This window comes from Myotis daubentonii, chromosome 21, assembly GCF_963259705.1.
Source record: "Myotis daubentonii chromosome 21, mMyoDau2.1, whole genome shotgun sequence".
Lineage (NCBI taxonomy): Eukaryota > Metazoa > Chordata > Mammalia > Chiroptera > Vespertilionidae > Myotis > Myotis daubentonii.
In genome coordinates this window covers 15,990,870-16,014,293 of record NC_081860.1, presented here as the reverse complement: position 1 = coordinate 16,014,293, position 23,424 = coordinate 15,990,870, and the positions used below count along the sequence as shown (strand labels likewise).

The window sequence follows — 23,424 nt, the reverse complement described above, 5'->3', positions numbered from 1 at the left end:
ATGTGCGCCATTTAATTTTAACCTGGGTGGGCGAGGGGAGAAGCCAGACTAACTACCAGGACCGATTTCCGAGCCAAGTCGGAGTCTGCCCCCAAACAGCGGACCACCAGCGGGGGGCGGGGGGGGGGGGCATGTCACAGGGTCCATGTGGTCAGATGGCTATTGCAATGCTAGGTGCCCGCTTCAGTGATTTACATGACGCCTGGCGGCAGCTTCCGTAGTTTTATAAGCCAGCTCTTTTTTTTTTCTATTTTTATTGTATTTAAGTGGTTCATTAATTAATCTGACTAAGCAACAGTGTACACAGCACCCTCTCCTGAAGGTTAAAAAGGCTCAAGTTACGTCTTCTTTCCGCCCGTTTCCCACCCGTTTGTTTCTCTGCCTGGAGAGACTGCGCCCACGTGGGGTATGTCTTTCCAGATACTTCATGCAGGTACGTTTGGGCACATAGATCCTGTCCTTTCTGCAAAAACTAGTGACTGTCCTCTGCATTGTCTTCCCTCCTTCTTTTCATTTTTATTTTTTTCCCTTCCCTTTTTAATCCTCACTTAAGGATCTTTTCTTTCCCTTTTGATTTTTAGAGAGAGAGAGGAGGGGGCAGAGGGAGAGGGAGAAAACACTGATCGCTTGCTTCCTGGATGCACAACCTTTTGGTGTGTGGGACGATGCGCCAACCAACTGAGCCACCCAGTCAAGGCCCCCCCCCCCCCTTCTGTTTTTACTTAGCAGTACATCCTGACTTGTGTCCGGGCGAACATTCCATTATATGGTTGGAACGTAATTTCTTTAACCAGCCCCCGCTGAGGGACATGTAGGTTCCATGTAGTTCTCAGTGAACACGCACCTTTGCATACTTGCTGCACATGGGAGAGAATAGCTAGGCTGCCAGCTGCCAGCCACATGTTGCTGTTTCCGTCTCAATGAACTTGAGTGAATGAAACCGCAAGTCCAGTTCCTCATCTCAAGTGCGGGGGTCAGGGACTGAGCACTTCCGTGGGGCAGGTTTCTGCTGGACATGCTGCTCTGCAGGGTGCGTTCCCAGGAGGGAATCGGGAGCCAGAGGCCTGCGCGCCCCGAGTGTGGACAGCTGCCAGGTTTCCCCGTGAAGAGGCCCTCACTGTTTATATCCCCCGGCAGAGCTCAGACAGGGAGAGCACTTTCAATCCAGAACAATTACATGGAATGTGTGTGTGGGGGGTGAGCGGGGAGAAGCGGTCCCCGAGTACTGATGCAGGGACATTGTGTTTCTGTGGTGTTCCCGGCGGACAAGGGGCACACCTGTCTCCGGGGAGCCCCGCACCGCTGTCTGTCTGGGGTCTGCCCCCCGCCACCTCGCTGCGGTTGCTTCTCCCCCACTCGTTCACAGCCTCGTCCCCCCCCCCCCCCGCCCCGGGTCCAGGGCCCTCCGCACCCTGGCTCATGCCCGCCCTGTCAGGGGAGAGTACCGTCTCCTGCGTTCCCTGTCACCTGACACAGCCAGTCTCCATCTCCTCACTTCCCACCCTCCACCTCCCCTCCCTCTGGTGAACAATGACGTCCACGTTGCCAGATCCCGCGGGCACTGCCTGGTCCTCATCTTGGTGCAGTCTGCACTGTGCCCCTTCCTTCTTTTTTAAAATCGATTTTTATTGATTTCAGAGAGGAAGGGAGAGGGAGAGAAACAGTAATGACGAGAGAGAATCATGGATCAGCTGCCTCCTGCACGCCCCCTACTGGGGATGGAGCCCACAACCCGGGCATGTGCTGAGTGGAATCGAACCTGAGACCCATCAGGCCGCAGGCCGATGCTGTATCCACTGAGCCACACTGGCTAGGGCCGCCCCTTCCTTCTTGAAGTGCTTGTCTCTCTGGCTTCCGAGGCCCCACCCCTTGTCCTTTGCCATCTCGTCCTTGCAGCACTTAACTCGGTCTTCTTTTCCTCACCGTCTGCTTTTATCCTGAGCGAGCTCACCCCCACCCTGGCTTCGCTTCGTTAGCATCGTTTGGGGAACGATGGTCATGCATTTTAATTCCCTAATAAGATCGGGCATCTGCATGGTTTGCATTTCCAACCCTATGGACACCCGTTGTTCCATCTGGTTGTCTCGCCTCCACAAACCTTCCCTTCCAGCCCTTCCGCTGCGGGGAGCATCTTTCACTCCAACACCTGTAGCACTCGTGCCTCTTCCATGGACCTTCTCTCACTGACTCAGCTACATGGTGTCCGTTCCTTAGACCCTGGGCCTGAGGGGAGTAGTGACAGTCACAGCTGTTGGTCCCCCGGAGCCCGGCCTGTTTGCTCAGTCCCCCATGTTTGCTCAGTCTGGTCGAACGGGCAATTTCTGCTGTGGCAGTGACCGCTGTATCTCTTTAGGCTGATACTTGGGTTTCAAAAGCAATGTGTGTATCCAGAATAGAGGAAAAATGAATAGAGGAAAAGAATAAGGGAGCCCAGGGGAAGGGATCCATGCTTTTTTTTTCTTTCTTAAATATATTTTTATTGATTTCAGAGAAGAAGGGAGAGGAAGAGAGACATCAATGATGAGAGAGAATCATGGATCGGCTGCCTCCTGCACGCCCCCTACTGGGGACCAAGCCCGTAACCCAGACATGTGCCCTGATGGGGAATCGAACTGTGACCTCCTGGTTCATAGGCTGACACTCAACCGTTGAGCCATGGACATGTCAGCCAGGGTGTAGGCAGGGGCGGTTGGAACTGGTTTCTCTTGGCAAGCCGAGGGACAGTCTGCCCGCATCCAGGTACTTCAGTGTTCAACAGGCTTGTTTTGGCACCTGCTGTCAGGTGATGTCTTGGCTGAAAGGGAAGACATTGTATTTGTCTTTTTGCCTATAGAGGGGAGGGGAGGCGAGGCTCCCCTTATGCAGCCAGGCCTGTGCCACCAGCTCTGAGCTGCCAGAAGCAAAACTGCAGATGCACTGAGGAGTAATCCAGAACCCGCTGCCAGGAAACAAGGAAGCGTGCCACACAAGCTGTGCCAACACTTGGCTCGTGCCAACGTTCGGGCCCGAAGCTAGGCTCTGCCTCTTCTCCGCCTGCGGGAAGTGCAAGCACAGGGCCCACCTGTGTTCTCGGGACCCAGGCTGCTGTGAAGGGCAGAGGCAGGGGGGTGGCAGCTGGCTTTCAGGTAAACAGGAACCGCTTTAGTGGCCAGCCTTGCGTGGCGGGGCCGGTCTCCCCGAGTGCTGTCTGGTTTATATTGCAACCCTCCAAACGAGGGTTTCAGCTCAATCTTTTTCAGGAGTACGTGGGGGTTACTGTTTGCCAATCTGGAAGCAAAAGCCTCAGTCACTGCAGATGGTAGAGATCTTTTATTGCTTTGGGCAGGGCAGCATTTACTGGTTGGGGGTTGGGCCACAGCCCCCCTGTGTCCAAGAGCAGATGGCCTCACTTCTGGGCACGCGGGTCTCCGGTCAGGAGTGGGCCCCACGCGAGGAGGCAAAGCCGTCCCTTCCCGGTGAGCACTCCAGTGGCCCCTGCGGGGAGCTCCGATGGGTGCTTGCTGAGGCCTGCAGGTGGGCCTTGCGGTCAGGTTCAGGGCCAGGTTCCTTCCCATCAGAGCCTGCGAGCCTTCCTGGGGCGGCAGCCGTTGTGCGGGATGGGGGTGTTGTCTGTGATGGAGATTACTTCCAGGCCCCCCATGGTCAGGCCCTGGATGGCAGACTGGGAGGAGCAGAGAACAGGAGGGTGGCTCAGTGCCGGAAGTGATGGCCTAGTGTCCAGGCAGGGCTCGGACAGGGAGGTGGGGGTGGGGGTGAGGGAGGGAGGGGGGAGCGTGGAGAGGTTTCCTGGCTTTGACACCTACTCACAAAGGTCTCCAACCAAGCCCCTTAACCAGGCGTTCAGCGCTGCCCACTGTAGTCACGCCTGTCGCTTCCACCTGCGCCCCACCACCTCAGGACAAAGGCTGCCTGTACACCCTCCCACCCTCAGGCTCACACTTCTGCAGTTGTTTCCTCTTGTCCCCCCTCACCTGGACAATGCCACGCGATTCTTGAAAAGTCAGAGTTGTCACCTCTTTGGGGGGCTTCCCTGCTCATCCCCGACGGGCTCCCAGCACCTGGGGCACAAGCCTGACCAGTGCCCCCACTCGTCTGTGCTGAGCGTCCCATTTGTGATGGTCCCCAGGCACCACCTTTCTGTCCCCGGGCCTGGCACACAGCAGGCGCTCCGCGAATGTCTGAGGAACTCAACTGAGGGGCCTGGCCTTGCCTCCAGAAGCGCAGGAGGTTATAACAACAACAGAAATCTCCGGCCCTCATGGGAACCCACTACAAGGCCCCTCCACTCTCCCCCCTGCTCTCCAGCCCCGTTTGTCTATAGAAACAAGTGCACTCGTGCGGAGAATCACTCACTCACCAAGCGCCCCGGCCCCAGGCCCTTCACCACCACGCGGATGTGGGTCACGCCCTTCGCTGTGGCTTTCTGGAAAGGAGTGACAAGTGGTTAGTGCCCAGCGGGAGCTGCTACATCCACGTCTCCAGCTCCTCCCCCTGGGGCCGCAGGGTAAGAGCTCCAGGGAGAAAGCACCCCCATGTGGAAACAGGCCGAGGACAGGACATGCCTCCGTGCGGCCACACATCAGGAAGCACAGCACTCAGGTCACAGACTGCGAGTCAGTGCGCTCTTTCGCCCAGGACAGCACTGCCACCTGGTGGAGTGTCTAAGCATCGCCCCGATGTGCCTGGGGGTGAACGCAGAACCTCAGACCCCGAGGAGCCCGGGCTGCCGGCAGAGCTTCAATACCCACAAGCAAGTGTCCTCTTACCATCTGACATCTTTAGTGAAAGGTACACTTTTCCTCACTGATGACAAAGGCATCGTGATGGAAAGCCCGGGAAACACGGATATCACTGAACCCGCCCAGCAGAAGCCATTCAACACTGACACGTGTCTTTCCAGGGTCTGACCTGCCCCTTGGTGGACATTAGCACACGTCGAGGATCATTCATGCAGAGCAGTCAATGGTCTGGGGCACTGAGCGGGCTGTGAAGGCCAGGGTTTTCCTTCCTGTGGGCCTCTGGGGGCCTGTGCCACGGCAGCCAGGGCACAAGCTGTGGTCCCAGACCACACCGGGGAGCGAAAGCGACCATGTGGCTCTGAGCAAGTCGTACTCTGTATGTGAACTGGCTCAAGACATGGACAGTGCCGGCGTCTTTTGAAGACTCCAGATAACGAGGGTCAAGTGTCTGGCATAGAGTAGATGCTCAATAAACATGCCAGCAGCGGCACACTGCCAATCTGCGTCTAGGAAGGTCTGCCACGTTCACACTCAGGTGCGTCCTGCGTGAGTTTTCACCACACCACGTCTTCCCAGGGGCTGCTATCACCCATACCCACCCACGCGCACTTACCGCTGCGGCAGCTATGCCAGCTGTCTGTGCCGCGATGCCGGTGCCCTTCTTGGCGTTTTTGAACCCCTCGGTGCCACAGGAGGTGCGGGCAAGAGGCTGGTTGGCGGCAGAGACCACCTGGATCTGTGTGCTAGGAGAGCAGGGCAGGCACGGGAGGTAAAATGGACTATTCAGGGACTTTAGAGAGCGCTAGCCTATGTCCTTACAAGCCCGAGAGAGAGAGCAAAGGTCAGCTGATTTTCCTCTGAACTTAAACAGTGAAATGCTTTTTGAACTCTTACAGGAGGCGCCAGGGACGGTCAGAATCAATCCCCTAAACTTCACATAAAGAGAGCTCTGTTATGGACTGAATGTCTGTGTCCCCCAAATTCATGCTGGATTCCTAACCCCGAATAGTATGGTGTTTGGAGGTGGGGCCTTTAGGAGGCAATTAGGTCGTGAGGGTGGTGCCCTCATGGATGGGATTAGTGCCCTTATACGAGGGACTCCAGAGTGCTCCCTCGCCCCTCCCACCGTGAGGGCACAGCGAGAAGCCGGCCATCTGCCACCCTGAAGAGGGCCCTCACCAGAACCCACCATGCTGGCACCCTGACCTGGCCCCGTTTGTAGGAAAGCAATCTCAGCGATAGGATATGCCCAACCCACTCCACATTGTCATCAAATCTGAGTGAATGTCGTAAAGACAGAAGCTGGTTTCCCAGAAAGAGGAGGGGCCTGGGGAACACGTGCACAGGCACCACCAAGCGGAGGGGGCTTCCATCCACGCAGGTGCCCAGGGCCACCGTGCCCTCCCTGTGGAGGGGAAAGGAGCCCACCTCAACCTGCCCAGGTGCCCCCCTCCCCACTCACTTGTTGTAGGACGCCTTAATGTGTGCGATGGGGATCTCCTCAAATTTCTTTCCTGCCCACCTCAGGGGGCTCTCCTGGCCTGGGACTGGAGGGTAGATGCTGCAATGAGAACATTTAATGTGAAGTTATCCTTATATTTTTTTAAAATCAAAGAAATCCATCCGAGAGTTAAAAATAACCCAACAGTACAGACAAACTCGATGAAAACAGCAGCCCCCCAACCGGGCCCTGAGGTGGCTGCCCCGACATCCCCTCTCAGTCCTGTGCTCCGCCCTGTGTGAGCGCCTCTCTGACTAGGCACAGGGGCTACTCGCTCTGCTAGAAGAGAAGAGATACCACCCACCCTCCCACCCGTCTTGTCCCTCCTAGTGTAACCCGATCAGCACTTCAATCCTTTGTAGGATCTGCTTTCTGCAACTTAAAAATATAGTTAAACCTCTATTTCTTATTTCGTCACCTGCGGATGGCATCTTGACTCTATAAAAAAAGGGCAACAAAACTTTAATCATACTTATCATTACTATAAAAAAAATCCAGTATCCCTTAGAATAGAGGTCAGCAGACTTTTTCTGTAAAGGGCCAGAGAGTAAATATTTTGGGCTTTGCTGGCCGTGAGGTTTCTGTCGCAACGCTGGCACTCTAGTTCAAAAACGGCTGGCCGTCGACAATCAACGGGCGTGGCTGTCCCAATAAAACTTTATTGCAACTAGCCAGACCTGGCCCATGGAATGTAGTTTGCAACCCCTACCCTAGCCCAATGGCTCTCGCTCTGAACAGCAGAAGCACGTTATTGTGATGGGCAGGCCTGGGAATCCTCTCTCTACAAGGCCCCAGGTCAATCCCAGGTGAACCCAGGGCTGGGAACACTGGCGCAGACACTGCAAGGAGTTCAAGATCTTTTGCTGTCTCAGCCCAGCCCGTTCTCTGGCTAGCCTGGGTCAGTACTCTTCATTTTCAGATGGAGAAACGGAGGTAGGAACAGGGACACAGGGTTCGCTGGGAAGCCAGGCCTTGGGCCTGGGAGACCTGCCTCTGTTCAGAGCGCTGCTCATCACGCTGTGCTCTCTTTTATTCCCACACACGCAACTGTCACGCAGCCCGAGATGTGAGTCAACCCGCTGTGCCCCCTGCCTACATGTGCAAATCAGGTCTGTGTCTGTACCCGCTCCCGTCATGAAATTCAACAGGCTTAGGTTTAGAAAATACAAGCTTATCTGAGAACAGTCCTCCCCTCAGCCCTACCTCCTTCCCTAGAGATATTTTTAAAAGACAAAACAACACAGCGATACAGGAGTTACAAGTGTATTCTTTCCTGCTAGGCCTGATCTTAAGAGATGATTGAGCACCTCAGCCGGTTCCTGGCTTATCAGCCTGCGCACATGGATGAGGCTGAGATGACATTAATGTTTAAAACATCACCGCTTCCCAATTGATCATTTCCCCTATGGACTTGGGAGTGAAAAAAATTAAGCTGACTGAAGTCTGAATGTACCAGTGCACTGCCTTATACTGAAAGCCAGGTCTGTGGAGGAGGAAGGACTTGGAACTTGAGCCGCTGAATTGAAGGCATGGATAAGATCGGCCTTTAAACCTCCCAGGACCAATGCACACATGAGCTAGTGGTTCACCCCATGGAAGCAGGGACGGGACCGCCGCCTCTTCACAGACACCCTCAGAGATGGACACAGACCGGGGCCAGCACATGCGGCATCGCTCTGCACGCTGCGGACGGACATCAGCCGCCTTTCCCCGCTGAGGGTCCGCGAGGAGGGCTGACCCCCTGCATGAGAACTTGTTGCTCCCTGGGCCAATCCAGCCCTGACACACGTGGCAGACGCTGGAATCTCCCGCTGGCTACAGACACGTTAGAAATGAAGAGAAATGTAGAAAAATGCAGAGATCCTAGCTATGGCCCACTATTCCTGTCACAATTACATATATGATTGCAGTAAGAGTCTTCCAACCCTTGGCTTCTATATCTTGACTTCCTTTTCTCCCGTGATCCTGTGTCCTCTATCCTACCCTGGCTACTTCCTCCCATGGTAACTAGCCCTTGTCATCACCATACCTGCAACCCCATCACAACCTCGGTTCCTGGCATCACACGCTGGCCACCACCCCCTGGCGCACCCACTGGCTTCCTCTACTGGGAACTCTTCAATCGCACTCATCCTACCAGCTTTTCACTTTCCCTGACACCCGATACCTTCCGTTCTGCCCTGACCTCAAGTCAATTATATGGCCAGTCATTATAATCACTCCTTTGCACACACCCTCAATCCCCACCCCCTGGCCCCTACCCACTTCATGGCACTCTCCTGGCAAACCCCTAACCCTGGTTCATCCTCCAGCCACTCTGAGCCTGTGCGTGCACAGCTGGCTGGAAAAAAATAGACAGCAATGCTGACTGGTCTCCCTATATCATGGTTTCTTAGCCTCAGCACTACTGACATTTTGAATAAGATTATTCATTGTTGTGGAGGGCTGTCCTGCATACCGTGACCTCTACCCACTACCTAATGTCCCCCAAGTTGTGACAATCAAAAATGTCTGCAGACATTGCTAGAAGTCCCCTCGGAGGCAAAATCGCCCCAGGTCGAGAGCCATTCTTTATTCTAATGACTTCTGACATCAAGTGGGCCCTCAGCCCTGCGTGGCAATCAGATAGCCCCCCGCCCCCCCAACTGTCCCTCCAGTTTCCCGGACGACGGTTTTATACCTTCTTTTGTCTCCTCAAACCTGCTTCCTCACCGCCTTTGCGGAGAAATAGAAGCAATCAGAGTTCCCTCCAGCTCCCACTGCCAAACAGCTGTGCCCGCGAGCTCTGCATTCTCTCCGTTTGATGCTCCGCTTGTGTGTTCGCCCCTCAAGGACATCGTGTTCCGCTCCGGCCCCATCGTTCGTCCTTCCCCTCTCCGCCGCATCACGCCCATCAGCAAGAGGCTGCCTTCCCCCAAACAAAAACTCCTCGATCCCCAAGCCTCCCTGAGCTACTGCCATTTCTGTGACCCTGACAGCAGATCCCCCTTCAAGAACTGGCTGTGCCTGCTGTTTCTTCCCGTCTTCTGTTCTCCTTGAACCCACTCCAATCAGACATCAGCCCCCATCACCCCACCAAAATGCTCCAGTCAAGGCCACTGACCAACTTACAATGCCAGGAGCAAGTCGGTCTTCAGCTATTAACCTGTCCTATCAGCAGCATTTGCCATAACTGACCTTTGCTCTTGAACCACACACACAAAATAATCTCTCCAGGTTTTTCCCCCACTACTCTCTCTCTTTAAATATATTTTTATTGATTTCAGAGAGGAAGGGAGAAGCAGAGAGAGAGAAACAGCAGTGATGAGAATCATTGATCGGCTGTCTCCACTACCTCTCTTCTGTCTCTCTTGCTGATTCTTCCTCATCTGCCAAATCTCTAAATGTCAAAGGGCTCGAGGGTTCAGTCCTTGGACTTTTCTTGAGCTTCTCTTCCTCTCTGGATGATCTTGTCGTCTCATCCTCATCTCTGGTGTGTGCTCCACATGCATGTGTGGCCCAGAGCTGCCCCCGACTCCATGTCTAGTAGCCAACATCACATCTCCACTTGGATGTGAATTAAGCATCTCCAACTTAGCCACCCAATCCCAGGCTCCTGTGGTCTTCCCCATCTTAACACCAACGCCGTCTTTCTAGTTGTGTGGGCCCCAAATTTGAGAGAGTTCCTCCATTCCTCTCCTTTTTTCACACCTTACGTTAATAGATCATATTGGTTCTGCTTTCTAAATGTATCAGTCCAACCATTCACGCAACCTCCACAGTTGTCACTCTGGTCCAAGCCTGGATTTCAATAGTCTCCTAACTGCTTAGAAGACTTATTGCTTCCCTGTATTCAATGTCAAAATGCAGAGATCCTACTATGTGCATTTTGATCCTACTATGTGCATTGTCAAAATGCAGAGATCCTACTATGTGCAGCCAAAGGGACTCGTTAAAAACTGTAAGTATGATTGTGTCAACTCTCTCCACGACTCTCCACTGGTTTCCCATCTCATCAGAGTAAAAGCTAAAGTCTGGACGATGACCTCATGTAGCCCTGTGTGCCTGCTACACTGCTGGCCTCTCTGCTTCCACCTCCTATTTTTACTCCTCACTCCATGCTGGCCTTAACTGCTTAGGAACACTAGAGACACTCCTGCCATCTGTCATACTCCCATGTTTTACTTGTCTTATATTTGCTGTCCCCTATCCACTATAATTTAAGTTCTGTGGGGACAGGGATTTCTGTGTTTGGTCCCCAATGTGTCCCTAACACCTTGCACAGTGTCTGGCAATGTTGAATGACCAGAACAGAATCCTGACTTAAAACTCCTTTAGAGGCTCCCCACCGTCTGCAGTGGGGGCAGTGTAAAAGCCCCCATTACAGACAACACCCTTGGCATTCTGATTCCTTCTTGTCTCGCTGACCTCATCTGCCATCACACACACCTGAATATCCCATGTTTCACACCACATGCCTTTACACGCATGCACTGTTAGCTTTGCCTAGAACAACCCCTTTCATCTTGTCCAGCTGAACTCCCATTCGGTGCAGTTGTCAGCCCCAGGCTTCCTACTCTACAGTCTCACCTGATTAACTCAGGAGTTAGACGCGCATCCTCTCACACTTCCCAGCAGCCAGCTCTGACCTCCAGCCTATTACTCATCAGACTCTGGTGAAGATGTTTGCAGGTTTGTCCTCCCTACTGTGGGGAGGAGCGATGTTTTGTATTTGTATGGGTGCATGGCACACAGTAGGTTCTCAGTAAATGTTTACTAAATGGATGTGAACTACACCTAGCACGCAGAGGTGGGAAGCAAGATGCCAGTCCCCAGGGCCGAGCACAGAATCTCCCCAGATCTTAGACCAACTCTGAAGAGTGTAGGATAATCCACACCATAGTGTAGCGCCCCCTCTCCTCCCATTGTGCGTCTGCGTAGTCGGTGCGACCTGCGCTCCCTCTCTGGGAGAGAGCTGATCTTCCTGGGCGCCTCTGACATCCACTCACTCATCAAAGGCTCACCAAGCACCCGCTTTGTGCTAAGTCTCATCTGCTTTGATTCCCACAATCTCTCTCGGCACTTTATCCATTTTCAGTCGAGAGAACGGAGGCTTCGAGGCTAATTTTCACAAAGTGGCACAGATGGCAAGCGACAGAGTTGGGAATTCACTGGTTCCCAGGCTCTGGAGGGTGGTGCCGGGCTCGGGAGGGCTGGACCGCAGCGGCTCTCACCTGGAACTGCTGCTGCTCGGAGCCGGGGTCGCCGCCGGAGCCGGGGCCGCCTTCTCCTCCACCTTCTGCTTGGCCGCCGCGTCCTGTAGCTGCTGGGCGCCCGTGTGGATGGTGGCGGCCGGCACCCGGGCCACTATCCTGCGGGGACGGACAGGTCGCTGAGGTCCCCGGGCCTGCCGCCCACCGGAGTCCCCATGGCCCACGGGACCAGGGCAGGGGCGTACCCTGGAGGTGGCCGTGGGTTCGGAGGGGCGATCACTCTTACCTGTTTGTGGGCGGCCAAGCCCACGACCACAGGAGCCAAGACCCCGCGTTCCTCACCACCTGCATGACTTGAATTGACCCCAACGACTTCCCGTCCGCGGCGCCAGCACCATGAGCGCCCGGGGGGGGAGCCCCGAGGGAAAGTCACCTGACTCCTCCTCGCCGGGTCCGTTAAAGCCTCTCACCCCCGTGTATGTGCTCCATAGTAGCCGTCGCTGTGGTTTTCAGCTGGGGATTTCTCTCCTCTCCCTTCAATTCTAACAGGAGCCCCCCGCCCCCCCCCGCATGGGAATGGTTCATCCTGGGCCTTCCGGACGCGCCGTCCCCGCGCTGCCTTGTGGGAACACGGGATTGGCCAGGCCGCGGGCGCGGTGCATCGCGGGAGAGCGGGGATGGCGGCGCCTGGAGCGCGCGCGCTGCTGGGGCTGGCGAGGGGCTGGCGGCGCCCGCTCTGGGCCGGCGGCCCGGGTCCTCGCGGCCTGGCCCTGGCGGCCGCGCCCTCGAGCGGCGGGTCCCCGTGGCGCCTGTGGGGCGCGCTGTGCCTGCAGCGGCCGCCGGTGGTCTCCAAGGCGCTGAGCCCTCTGCAGGAGGAGATGGCGGCTCTGCTCCAGCAGGTAGACTTGAGGCGCCTTCAGGGAACCCAGAGAGGCGCGCGGGCTCGGGTTCGGTCCCGACTCCGGCACCAGTGAGTCCGTGTGACCTTGGACCGGCTACCTCCCCACTCGGAACTTCAGGGCACTTACCCCGCAAAATGGCCCCGCCTCTGTGGTTGGCTTGGTGCACAGTAGGCGTTCGGTAGGAGGTAGGGTGTTCCCCTCGGCCTTCTTACCGTCTCCTTAGGCAGCTCTTCGGAGACGCTCCTTTTTGTTTGCGGTCAGCGCCCGACGGGAGCGGCGGCAAACGAGGCGGCCTCGGTCGCTCTCCTTCCTGGTGGGCGGCTCGGAGCGGAAGGGGAGAGAGAGGCGGCCGCCCGCCTGTGAGGTGCCCGTGAGAGTCGCCGTGGTCCTCCCGGGGCTGCGTGTGTGAGAGGCCGGGGAGGGGAGGGGACGGGGCAGGAACGGGGTGGTGGCGGCGAGGGTCTCAGCGCCCGCAGATGGCGACCGAGGGGCGGCCTGTGTCTCCGGAACCGGAGACGTTCCCTGTCTTTGCTGCTGGGAGCTAAGGCTCCGGTCAGTGCGTGTACTCGGTGTGCGCCTGTCCTCCAGGTGTTCGTGAGTCACAGACGAGCCCTGAGCCCTCACTGTGCACAGACAGACACCGTGCACAGGCACTCACTGTGCACAGACACCGTGCACAGGCACTCACTGTGCACAGACACCGTGCACAGACACTGCACACAGACCCTGCACAGACACCGTGCACAGACACCCACTGTGCACAGACACTGCACACAGACACCGTGCACAGACACCCACTGTGCACAGACACTGCACACAGACACCGTGCACAGACACCCACTGCACACAGACACCGTGCACAGACACCCACTGTGCACAGACACCGTGCACAGGCACTCACTGTGCACAGACACTGCACACAGACCCTGCACAGACACCGTGCACAGACACCCACTGCACACAGACACTGCACACAGACACTGCACACAGACACCCACTGTGCACAGACACCCACTGTGCACAGACACTGCACACAGACACCGTGCACAGACACCCACTGTGCCCAGACACTGCACACAGACCCTGCACAGACACCGTGCACAGACACCCACTGTGCCCAGACACTGCACACAGACCCTGCACAGACACTGTGCACAGACACTCACTGTGCACAGACACTGCACACAGACCCTGCACAGACACCGTGCTGCTGAAATGCCCTGCGCTCATGCTGATGGGGGGGCGGGGGGCGGGCAGGAGCCAGGTAGTCAGTCACAGGCTGTGTGCTCGGTGTACCGGCTAATAGTGCGGGTTAAGTGTTAACACGTTAATAGTGCGGATTGACTCTCAACCGGTTAACAATGCGGATTTTGTAATCACAGAAAACAGGATAATTTCAAGAGAAACATCAAAAGTCCTTGGTGAGTGAGGTTCCCATCAAGACAGACATGACTGCAGCATGGCCTCTGTTACTCACCATCTTTTTTTTTTTTTTTTTAAACTGTATTACTGATTCAGAGAGGAAGGGAGAGGGAGAGAGAGAGCATCAATGATGAGAGAGAATCATAGATCAGTTGCCTCCTGCACGCCCCACACTGGGGATCCAGCCCACAACCCGGACATGTGCCCCGACCGGGAATCGAACCGTGACCTCCTGGTTCATAGGTCAACACTCAGCCACTGAGCCACGGCCGCCGGGCTGTTCACCATCTTGACCTCCAATCACATTCTCACATTTTAGCAAATGTAACTCAAGCCCACAGTGCAGGTGACCTTTTTCTTTCTCTGTTGTTTTTTCCTCCTTTGGTGGTCTGATTGTATGTCTGGTTGTGTTGGGTGGTAAACTTCTGAGTCTGTCCAGTGTGCTGTAACTCTGTTTTATTCTGCCTCTTAATTTCCCCAGATCGAGATGGAGAGAAGCCGGTATTCAGACCACGAGCTCCGCGCTTTGGAAGAAGCCCAGCGCCTGGCGAAGAGGAAAGCTGACCTCGATGACGATGAGGATGAACAGAACATCTTGCTGGTTCAGGATTTGGAAGAAATTTGGGAGCAGAAATTCCTACAGTTCAAACCGGGAGCTCGCATAACAGGTTTGTGGTCTTTTTCAGGAGAAAAGGGAACGAGGAGGAGGAGGAGAAGGTTCCCAAACAAAAGACAGTCGCTTAACCCTGCTCAGTGTTTTAAGTAACACATAATTGCCAATGACAAGTCATCCGTCTTTCAGGTGGGAGGGAAATAATTTCCCCCCGTTCCTCACATCTGCCCCTAATATAATTTAAGGCCTATAATATTTTTGAATAGGAGATAAGGAGGTTGGGATAGTCTTCTTTCTCAGTTAAACTTTAGAGGTGTTTTCTGAATTTACCTCCTAGTTTGGACTGAGAGAGGGGGAAATTAAGCCTTTTCCACTAGCTCCTGGCACTTTATCTGAAAATCTTCCTAAAGCGAAGGGTGAGTCCTATCCTATTTCACAGAGGAATGCCAGGGAGAAGGGGGGGCTGGTGAAATCAGAAACAGTGTCAACACCAGGGAAGGTGTGGGGTCTGAGTTACTGTGGGCATTGCCTCTCTTTCAGAGGCTGAAAGTCCTTCATGGTTTGCTCGTCGAAGGAGAAGTTCAGCTTTTGGGTTCCTCTGCTTATATTTTAGTTTCCTCAAGATTGTGAGGTTTTGCCTTGGACGAGGCCAGAGTTAGAGAGATGGGTCAGGGTTGTAATTTAATTAGAGTAGTCCCCCCCTCATCCTCAGGGAATCCATTTCAGGACCCTCCCCACTCCCCAATGGGTGCCTGAAACTGCATAGTACAAATCCTGTATATACTGTGTTTTTCCCTATACATATACACCTATGGTAGACTTTAATTTATAAATTAGGCACAGTAGGAGATTAACAACAGCCAGTAATACAATAGAATAATTATAGCAATGTACTGTAATAGAAGTTGTGAATGTGGTGTGTCTTTCTCAAAATACCTCATTGTGTTGTACTCACCATTTCACGTATAGGAAGCACTTTATGGCTTCTCTTGGGCATATCTGAATGGCCAGCACTACTACTCTTGCACTTTGGGGTCATGATGAATGGAATAAAGGTTATTTAAACACAAGCACGGTGACAGTTGATCTGATAACTGGAATGGCTGAGTGACTGACGGGCCAGGCGTGTATACAGCCTGGAGACGCTGGACAAAGGGATGGAGCAAGATGGCACCCCATTTCATCATGCTGTTCAGAATGCGGTGCAATGTAAAGCTTCTGACTAGTTTATTTCTGGAATTTTCCGTTTATGAGTTGATTGCGGGTCACTGAAACGGCAGAAAGCACAACCACAGATGGAGAGGGACTCTGAGTTTTGTTGAGAGCAAGCATGTGGCTCTGCCTTAAAGGAAGGCTGTAAGGCTGTAATCGCCTTGGTTCCGGCAGATCACGCGATCCCGTCCCCTCTGACCCCCATTTCTTCGCAGAAGCCGATGAGAAGAACGACCGGACCTCACTGCACCGGAAGCTAGACAGGAACCTTGTTCTCTTGGTCAAAGAGAAGCTTGGAGACCAGGATGTTTGGGTGCTGCCCCAGGCAGAGTGGCAGCCGGGGGAGACCCTCCGAGCAACAGCTGAGCGAACCCTGGCCACGCTGTCAGGTAAGTGCCCGTCCCCCTCTCAACCCCACGAGGTGCCAGAGGATGTAAAGGCTGACTGAGCACGGTTTTAAGGTAAGGATTTTCCTTAGATCAAGTGAGAGTTCCTTTCTCCCACTGAGGTTTTTAAACTTAGTACATTGGTTCTTGAACAACATGGGTTTGAACTGTGCAGGTTCACGTATATGCTGATTTTCTGGAATAAGTACGTACAGTACTGTAAGTGTATTATTTTTTTAATAATGTTTTCTCTAGTCCACTTTATTGTAAAAATACAGTATGTAATACACACGGAATATATGTTACTTAACTGTTATTGGTAAGGCTTCTTGGCAACAGTAGGCTTTTATCATTAAATTTTGGAGGAGTCAAAGTTATATGTGGACTGTGGCTGCCTGGGGGGTACCACTTTGTTCAAGGATCAGCTGTACATTCAGCACTGTTGTTCCTGCCATTCTCTCAGCCTGCGTCTCTTCGGAGCCTTGCTGTTTGGCCCCGCCACTTACCTGTTCACCCGATAGAAGCCTCAGAGCTATCCTTGAGCGCATCCCGACGTCCATCAATTCTTGAGTCCTACCCGGTCTGCCTAAGTACCTCCTCATTCCACAGCTCTGGCTTTGACACCTTGATATCTCAGCCTTGCACTATTGGTGTTGGCGCCAGAGTATTCTTTGTGGGCACATTATGTGCCCTGCGGCATGTTTAGTAGCATCTGTGGCCTGTACCCATCAGATGCCAGCGGCATTGACCCATCCCTACCCCCTGTAGTATGACAACCAAAATGCCAGCCAAAATTATCTAGACGTTGCCAGGTAATAGCTGGGGAGCGAAATCACGGTGCGTGAGAACCACGACACTGGATGCGTAAAGTGGATTCTGAATGCGTTCCCCCTTTTGTGTCACAGCCTTCAGTGCTGCCGGAATGAGCTTGCTCAAACACATCTCTGTGGCTTCTCCCCCTAGAACCCTTACAAGGTTTCCCATAAAAGTTCGGACATTCAAGCATGGCCTGCAAATCCTTTCTGTTCTGATCGCAAGCTCATCAGTCTTCCGTCTCGCCTCATTAATGTGCAGTCTGCGTTCTAACCCAGCCAACCTTCTGCATTCCTTGAATAATGTGGTCTTTCATGCACCTCTGCTTTGACGCATGCTGGTCCCCGATTGGATGCTTTTACTCCTCCCTGGTCTGACCGCTCAGTGTTTAAGTCTCAGCTCGTTGGTTAAACGTGCTGTGGTGGAAGTTTCCCCAGGCTGCGGGTACAGAGGCTCCTCCCTGTGGCTCCGTAGCTCAGTGTATATAGCAAACACTCCACCTTCCATTTACCCGCCCTGGCAGGCCGGGGGTCACCGTGATGACGTCACAGGACATTCCTGCTCCCTGGGAGCCTCTGTTCTGGGGGAGGAAGCTCTTCCACTTCCCGTTGCCGTGTGATGGTTTATCAACACGTTTCCTCTGCAGCCAGAGGTCTGACTCCCTTGAAGGTACGCGCAGTATCTATTCCTCTCCATCACCCCAGCTTTTAGCGAGCATCTGGCCCGAGGAGTATCTCCTGAGTGTTTTTGAGAAAGTGGACTTGGCAGGATACGTGCACAACCACTTTACTGGCCCTGCGCCCATCTCAAGTACCCTTTCCCTCGCGGGGCCTGTGTGGCCTGAGGGAGGGAGCACGGCAGGTAGGGTGGGTGGGGCCTTGCTGTGCCCAGGGGTCCTGCAGAATGCAGCTAGCATTTGACATTTTCAGGGGTGGTGTGAACAGTGCCTGTTTGCCAGGCCTCCCCAGCATGAAATATTCCCTTTTTAATTTTTGCCTATCCAGTCGGTAAAAATGATTGCTTTTGGATGGGCATTTTCCTAATTGCTGGTGGGATTGACCATCCTGTCATGTCTATTGGCTTGTTTGTATTTCTTCTCCCACGAACTACCTATTCAGATTCTTTGCTCATGTTTGTAGTGAACAGTTTCTTTTTTATTTTCTTGATTTTATTATTTTTTAATCCATTTTCCCCAGGTTATAGAAATTAAGTGGAAATTTCAGAAAGGTACAAAGAAACATACAGATATAATCTCACCACTCACAGAGACCCACTATTGACATTTTGTATATAGTGTTGTTATTTTTTAATATGGAGGATGTCAATTCATTGTAGATGGTGAAAATTGATCAAACAGTGTCTCGTAAACGTATCACGGGGTAAGAAGTAGTTTTCCCTTCTCAGAGGCAGTCACGTGGCATTGGCAGTTTTGGTATGTTTTTAGAATTGGCACATATGGTATCTGCTTCTTTTACCCACACAGAGCATATTTATACAGTTACGTACCTTTTTTCTCCTCTTATATAGAGCCTTTAGTCATCTATATCAGTACACGAAGACATCGCTTACATTTTAGCACCAGCGTGCTATTTACATGTGCATGTTCTGCCGTTTGCTTAACCAGCCTGTCGCTTTTACAAATAAAGGGGCAGTGACCGTCCTGTACACCCATCTTCGCTCACGCGGGCAGGCAGAGTTGCTGGGTCACAGGGTCTGTATAAGTAAAGCTGACACCTTGCCAGTCACAGCAGTCATTCTCATGCACATCCATTGCCGAGTCCCATGTTTTCTTAACCTCGACAAGCAGTGTGCCGCTCAGTGTTTGAACTTTAGCAATAATAGGTGGTTGTTTTAATTTCTATTTCTTTAATAATAGGATTGAGCCTACTTTTTTTTTTTTAATATATTTTATTGATTTTTTACAGCGAGGAAGGGAGAGGGATAGAGGGTTAGAAACATCGATCAGCTGCCTCCTGCACACTCCCCACCAGGGTTGTGTTCGCAACCAAGGTGCATGCCCTTGACCGGAATCGAACCTGGGACCCTTGAGTCCGCAGGCCAACGCTCTATCCACTGAGCCAAACCAGTTAGGGCGATTGAGCCTACTTTAATGAGTTTGATAATTGACTTCCATGTGAACTTCCTGTTCATATGCTTGGTTCATTTTTCTTTTAGATTTGTTTTCCTTGTTGATTGCTAAGTACGTCTTATACCTTCAGGCATTTCTCTGTTGAATGTGTTGAAATATTTTTTCTAGTTTGTCATTTTGGCTTTGACTTTTTTTATGGTTTTATTTTTCTTTGAAGAAAGGTTTAATTTTTATGTAAATGTCTTTTTTAATTTTGTGTTTTGTTTAGACCTTCCTCTCTTAAAAATGATGCAGAAAGTAAAGTACTCTATGGTCTCTTTTTTTTAAATGAAAAACTAAAAAATATGTTAACATTTAGAAAATATTATTAAATATCCATGAAACCATCAAAAATGAATAAAATTCTAATGAAAAATTTAAGTCTCTGTTGTTAAATCTTTTATCTGTGCGGTATCATTTTTGACATGAGGGCTGAGTTCCAGCCTTATTTTTCTTGTTTAGCTCGCCAGTTTTCCACATGCCTTTCAGTAATCCATCATTTCCCCATCCTTTGAAATACTGGACTGGGGTTATTAAGCCCTTCATTATACAGTGCAGGACTTACCTACCTACCTTTGTCTTTTAACTCTGGTTATGGTGCGTTCACCCTACAGAAGTCAAATCAGGTTGTTTTCATGCTTTCCGTGAGACACTCCTTTAAAAGGCTGACGAGTTTTGCTTTCCAGATACCGAGTGACTTGGTCCTTCACCGGCAGACGGTGACAGGGCTGGGTCTCGAAGATCGGTGCGGCGACTCGCAGCAGTGGTGTTGGGGCTGCGTTGCCGGCTTCCGTCTGAAAGCAGACGCTTGGCGCACGGAGTGGACCCCGTGCATCGGCTCTTCAGGAATGACCGCGAGGACTCCTCGCTCCCCGGGATTTCTCTGACCTTGGCCGGACTCCACAGGTGGGTGTGTCCTCATCTTGCAATTCTGTTTCTCCCCCTCCCTCAGAACACACCGTGGAAGCCAAGTTCCTGGGAAATGCACCCTGTGGCCACTACAAGTTCAAGTTCCCCCAGGCAGCGCGGACAGAAAGTAGCCTCGGGGCCAAAGTCTTCTTCTTCAAAGCACTGCTCCTCACTGGAGACTTTCCCCAGGCCGAGGAGCAGGGCCGGCACGTGTGGGTCAGCAAGGAGGAGCTGGGCGACTATTTGCAACCCAAATACCTGGCCCAGGTGAGGAGATTCCTGTTGGACTTCTGACGCACTCGGCTGCCTGAGGACGATGCTCGGACAAGCCTGCGACTGGGCCCCAAGGACGTGTTGTGGTCGCCCCATCTGCCGGGAATCTCAAGAAGCGAACAGTTCTGAGAAATAAATGCATTTGTCATTGTGTGGGCTTGGCTGGTGTGTCCTTTGAGGAGGACTGGCTTCTCCCCCTGCGAACGGAGGGCCAGCTCCGAGGGTGTCACATTGCCGTGGTGATCAGCTGGCTTCCTGGGCCAGGGAGAAAACAAGGAAATGAGTGTGAAAGCCTTGTGTTCGGTGACAGCTTCTAGGCACGTGCGTGTGTGTGTGTGTGTGTGTGTGTCATCTGTATAGTTTTCTTTCTTTTAGCCATTTTCCCTTTTGTTATTCCCTCCCTTTCTACTTGATAGATGGAAGTATCAATCTAGCCTAAGGAATAATTCCTTCTTACTTTCTGTTTCTCTTGTTTTATTCATTCTCTTTATCTTTTATTATTTTTTTATTGATTTCAGAGAGGAAAGGAAAGGGAGAGAACGATAGAAACATCAATGATGAGAGAGAATCATGGATCGGCTGCCTCCTGCATGACCCCCAGTGGGGATGGAGCCAGCAGCCCGGGCATGTGCCCTGAGTGGGAAACCCTGACCTCGTGACCTCCTGGTTCATAGGTCGACGCTCAACCACTGAGCTACGCCAGCCGGGTCTGAACTGGCTTCTTTCCCCATGAGTACTGAGCTTGGGAGTCAGAAGGCCTGGGTTTGAATTATGACCTTCAGCAGGTTACAGCTACTCTCATTGTTAGCAACAGTGGCCTGACCCTGAGTGCTAGGCCCATACCTGCAACACGTATTTCCATTCAAACCAGCGAGGCCGGCATCATCACGTCATCCCTGTGTAAGCGATGAGAACATAGACTCGGAGAGATTAATTAACTTGCTTAGGGTAACTCGCTAGCAAGTAGCGGGGACAGAATGAACTCCGATCTGTGTGCAAAGCTAGTTCTTAGCCATTCTTAGCTTTCCCCTCTCATCTGGAAAACACAATGAGACATTCTCAGCAGACGTGGGAATTTATGTGGAAGTACTTTGCGCTGTGCACGGCTTGTTATACACACTGAGCGGTTCCTCCTTCCAGAGGCTTTAGGCTCCTACATTCTGAATTCCGCTGTATCGTCTTTAGCTTTTACATCTCCCATTCTTTCCTTTTCCAGGTTTTATGTTAACTAAGAGTTTCTGTCCGACTTGTCTGATAAGGGACATGGGTAATTTGGACACTAGTGTGTTCATTCCATGGCCAATCTCAAAATGCGTGGGTGGCAGGCCAGTCCCATCATCACAGCCAAGAGGCTGGGCATGTTACTCCCACCCCACCCCGGCCAGGAAATCCGGAGCCACTGTTAGCACAGGCTTATGGGGCACTGAAGCCAGAATAGACCCGCCGACCCATTCTATTACACAAGCAGGGGGAAAAGACAGCAGAAAGGCTGCCAATTCAGTTACTAAGAGCGCTAAGCTGCAGGCACGCACAGCAAGGTGAAGCCCCGTGTGCTGGAAACCATAGGGCCCCCCACCCCGCCCGCCCCCCCCAGCTTTATTCCCTGGAAGCCTGGATTGGAGCCAGTCATTTCGGCTGTCAGTCACCACAGGAAGCGAAGGAGGAATCTGCTCTGGCCCCTGCTCCCAGGAGAGGGGGCCAGAGCAGCTGTGGCTATAATGGTGCAGGGGTAGGCCCAGACAGCCAGCACGCTGCAGCTGAGGGGCTGGCCCTGGGCGGTCCCCTGTGAGTCCCGGGTGGGGACAGCCTGGAGTAGGTGCGTGTGTGTGTGCGCGCACATGTGCACAGCAGCCACTCTTCCCCAAGCCATCTTCAAAGGGGCCGGAGAAGCGGGCAGCAGGCTTGTTGAGGGTTTGGCAGTGCGGAAACACCACTGATTCCTGAAAACCTGGCTACCCAGGCCCCAAGTTGCTGCTGAGCAGCTGAGAAGGAACAGGGGAGGGAGAGACCTCCAGGTTCTCCATTGGAAAAATAGCCCCAGTGCTATTAGGGAAGACAAAATTGGGGACATATTGAGAACGGGGTTCAGGAGGACACCTCCAAGCTAGGGAGCCTTGGGGTTTTCAGGGCTCTGAGAGGACACCCGGGACTAAGAAGCCCGGTGGAGGTGGACGGGGTTAGGCAGGGCTTCAGGGCCGCTGGGCTGGGCCCGTATGCATGAGCGCCACAAGGTGGCAGGATTTGCCTGACAACCAGGTCCCTCGCAGCCTCGCTGCCCCTGGCCGGAGGTCACTGCCTTGGAGAAGAGCCCCCGGTGCCCTGCTTTGTGGGCTGGAGGGGCAGCCCGAGGCTGATGTGTAACCAGCCAGGACAGATGTGGGGCGCGCCCACTTACTCTGCCTCCCGTGATGCTCAAGTCAGCCGAGTGCGGAGACTTCCTCTTGCCATGTGCTGATCAGGGAGGTGAAGGGCCTCTGGATTTAGACTCCTGGGCTTGGACTCAGCTATGTGATGCTAAAGCCACCCACTGCCCCCTGCTGTCTGGACGATCACCTTTGCATCATAGCGTTTGCACACCTGCCCTCAAGGTAATCTACTGCAGGTCACGGACCCCTGGGAAGGCCTGAGCTGGAGCATTTTGTGAGAATATGAAGAGGATTTGGAGGAGGTAGCAATGAGACCGAAGAGACTGAAGTTACTGAATTTAGAGACGGGAATGATGAGAGACGGAGTCTTCAAGTGTGTGTCTTACTTACACAGGGCATGCCGGCCAGTCTCCTGTCAGTGACGGGCAGTAGCTTGAAATGCAGTAGGAGGAACCCTGGGAAATTGCCACATAGGAAGAATTCTTTGACATTTAGGACTATTCCGCATCAAACTGAAGTTCTAAAATGTTGCAATTGCCATGCAACAAGAATTTGTGGAAAAATGGTGATCAAAATACTCCTGGGCAGCCCTGGCCAGTTTGCTCAATGGTTAGAGTGTCGTCCCTCGGACTGAAGGGTCTAGGGTTCCCGGTCAAGGACATGTACCTGGGTTGCAGGTTCAATCCCCGGCTTCAGTTGGGGGTGCATTCAGGAGGCAACCCATCGATGTGTCTCTCTCACATCGATGTTTCTCTCTCTCCCCCTCCCTCCTTCCCTTCCACTCTCTCTAAAGAGCAATGGAAACAATAACCTTGGGAGAGAATTTAAAAAAATAAATGATGATAATAAATGCTCCTGCCAAAGTCCTCATGATGGCGGGGCAAGACAACAGACCCGCCAATCAGCAAAGGCGAACTATGCCATAGGGACATGTGCTGTGCACCCAACCCAGGTGGGGGGGCGGGGAG

The 23,424-nt window shown here is 52.9% G+C and overlaps 2 protein-coding genes across 2 annotated transcripts; one reads left to right on the top strand and one right to left on the bottom strand.

Moving 5' to 3' along the window:
* Positions 1-3,290: 3,290 nt before the first annotated feature.
* MRPS11 (mitochondrial ribosomal protein S11) lies at positions 3,291-12,003 on the bottom strand. The gene is made up of 6 exons (XM_059678110.1): positions 11,719-12,003; positions 11,454-11,591; positions 6,202-6,300; positions 5,353-5,482; positions 4,358-4,423; positions 3,291-3,661 (listed from the first exon to the last, which is right to left on the bottom strand). The coding sequence occupies exons 1-6, from the start codon at positions 11,781-11,783 to the stop codon at positions 3,554-3,556; spliced, it is 606 nt and encodes a 201-aa protein (XP_059534093.1). The 5' UTR covers positions 11,784-12,003; the 3' UTR covers positions 3,291-3,553.
* A 74-nt stretch (positions 12,004-12,077) lies between these two features.
* MRPL46 (mitochondrial ribosomal protein L46) lies at positions 12,078-20,241 on the top strand. The gene is made up of 4 exons (XM_059678109.1): positions 12,078-12,331; positions 14,238-14,424; positions 15,797-15,970; positions 19,861-20,241. The coding sequence occupies exons 1-4, from the start codon at positions 12,110-12,112 to the stop codon at positions 20,109-20,111; spliced, it is 834 nt and encodes a 277-aa protein (XP_059534092.1). The 5' UTR covers positions 12,078-12,109; the 3' UTR covers positions 20,112-20,241.
* The last annotated feature ends 3,183 nt before the right edge of the window (positions 20,242-23,424 follow it).